Here is a 2,500-nt window from a genome sequence, read left to right on the forward strand (position 1 = left end):
CTGGCAACACATTCAGGTTATAATGGGCTGTTCCTATACAATTCACATGGCAACACATTCAGGTTATAATGGGCTGTTCCTATACAATTCACATGGCAACACATTCAGGTTATAATGGGCTGTTCCTATACAATTCACATGGCAACACATTCAGGTTATAATGGGCTGTTCCTATACAATTCACATGGCAACACATTCAGGTTATAATGGGCTGTTCCTATACAATTCACATGGCAACACATTCAGGTTACCTGGCAACACATTCAGGTTATAATGGGAGGTTCCTGTACTCAGTTTTAGGAAGCCAGAGTGCTTGACTTAGTGTCAACATTCTCTACATTTGACATGACCTTTACCTTGCTGGATAATGACTGATGGCCATTTTTATCAAGAGCGGGGTTGTTGTTGTTGTTGTTTTTTTGGACACAAACGTTTTCTTTTCTTTGTCAAATAACAATGTCCAAATCACGACCTGGAATGGAATGATTAAGTTTCCAGAAAGACTTCAACGTCAGTGTTAATAGAATTACTTTTATTCTGGAAGTAAACACTGAACTAAGGATTCATAAAAAGGAAATCAATTTCCCCCTGACATGGGGGCCATCGCAACCAGATCCTTCACCCTCACAGACGACCAATCACAGCACTCTATACTGCCATTGGGCCCAATCAGATTCACTGTTCTACTGTAGCGGTGCAGCCACTGGGCCCCTCCGTGCCTGCCAGGCTCCGGGCTGGGCAGCAGCCATTTTGACTGATTTTAAGTGCTTCCTTTTTTTATTCCAGGTTGTCACTTACAAGAAAGGTACAAATCACAAATGCATCATGGGCATCTTGTCTGGAGGTGTTTAGCAAAGAAGAGGGAGAGAAATATATATTTAAATTTTAAACAAAATTGACCTTAAAAATAAACTTTTTTTTTTAAATTCAGACCCCTTTTTTGTTTTCTCCCCCATAATGCATTGTGTTTGACCTTTCTTATAGGGTCAGCCAGGCGAAAAGGGAAAGAGGCATCCGTGGAGGAGACCACCACACCCAGTACCCCCTCCCTGCCTCCTCCTCTTCTCCCCCCGTCCCCCCATCTCCACCTGCCCCAGATCCCCTCCGACCCCCCTTACACCTCCACCACCAACGGGACACACCCCTTCACCCCCACAGGCATCGGCCAGGATTTCTACAGCCCCCACTTCCCTCCGGTGGGGGGCAAGATGTCCCTCAACTCCCTCCTGCAGCGCCAGCTCATGCAGACGTTCTACTCCAAAGCCCAGCAGGAGTCCAATCAGGGAGCAGCTCTACTGTTCGCCCCTGTCCACTACACCCCTACCTCCGGCTCTAGCCCTGTCCCGCTCTCGGCCAGCCCCCTGCCCACCCAGCAGTCTCCTGCAGGCCCAGAGGTGAACGGTAGTGCCCTGTCCCCCTCTCCCAGCCAGTCTGAGGGGACTGGGGACAGTGTGTCTGACTGGGAGGACATGGACACCTCAGAGATCGCCCGACAGATCAAGGAGCAGCTGATTCAACACAACATTGGCCAGCGGGTGTTTGGTCACTATGTACTGGGCCTGTCCCAAGGCTCGGTCAGTGAGATCCTGGCTCGGCCCAAACCCTGGAGCAAGCTGACCATCCGGGGCAAAGAGCCCTTCCACAAGATGAGGCAGTTCCTGTCTGACGAGCAGAACATCCTGGCACTACGCAGTATCCAGGGACGGCAGAGAGGTGAGAGGCCTGTCTGTGTGTGTGTGTGTGTGTGTGTGTGTGTGTCTGTCAGTGTGTGTGTGTGTCTGTCAGTGTGTCTGTCAGTGTGTGTGTGTGTGTGTGTGTGTGTGTGTGTGTGTGTGTGTGTGTGTGTGTGTGTGTCTGTCAGTGTGTGTGTGTGTGTGTGTCTGTCAGTGTGTCTGTCAGTGTGTCTGTCAGTGTGTGTGTGTCAGCGTGTGTGTGTGTCAGCGTGTGTGTGTGTCAGCGTGTGTGTGTGTGTCAGCGTGTGTGTGTGTGTCAGTGTGTGTGTGTGTGTGTGTGTGTGTGTGTGTGTCAGTGTGTGTGTGTGTGTGTGTCAGTGTGTGTGTGTCAGTGTGTGTGTGTGTGTCAGTGTGTGTGTGTGTGTGTGTGTCAGCGTGTGTGTGTGTGTCAGCGTGTGTGTGTGTGTCAGCGTGTGTGTGTGTGTCAGTGTGTGTGTGTGTGTGTGTGTGTCAGTGTGTGTGTGTGTCAGCGTGTGTGTGTGTCAGCGTGTGTGTGTGTCAGCGTGTGTGTGTGTCAGCATGTGTGTGTGTGTCAGCGTGTGTGTGTGTCAGCGTGTGTGTGTGTGTGTGTGTGTGTGTGTGTGTGTGTCTGTCAGTCAGTCTGTGTGTGTCAATACTGAAGCCTTGACACATCAATAGTATTGACTACCAGGGGGGCAAGACTACAGTTTACCAGTCGGGTTCAATAGTATTGATTAACAAGGGGGTCAAGACTACAGTTTACCAGTCAGGTTCAATAGTATTGACTAGCAGGGGGACAAGACTAC

The 2,500-nt window shown here is 49.9% G+C and overlaps 1 protein-coding gene across 1 annotated transcript in view; it reads left to right on the top strand.

The window, feature by feature from the left end:
• LOC135546697 (homeobox protein cut-like 1) overlaps positions 1-2,500 on the top strand; it is a 27,804-nt gene that overhangs the window by 3,318 nt on the left and 21,986 nt on the right. The window contains exon 3 of the mRNA XM_064975312.1: positions 985-1,713. Within this exon, the coding sequence (XP_064831384.1) occupies positions 985-1,713 (729 nt within the window). The remainder of the gene's footprint in view (positions 1-984; positions 1,714-2,500) is intronic.

This window comes from Oncorhynchus masou, chromosome 9, assembly GCF_036934945.1.
Source record: "Oncorhynchus masou masou isolate Uvic2021 chromosome 9, UVic_Omas_1.1, whole genome shotgun sequence".
Taxonomy (NCBI): Eukaryota; Metazoa; Chordata; class Actinopteri; order Salmoniformes; family Salmonidae; genus Oncorhynchus; species Oncorhynchus masou.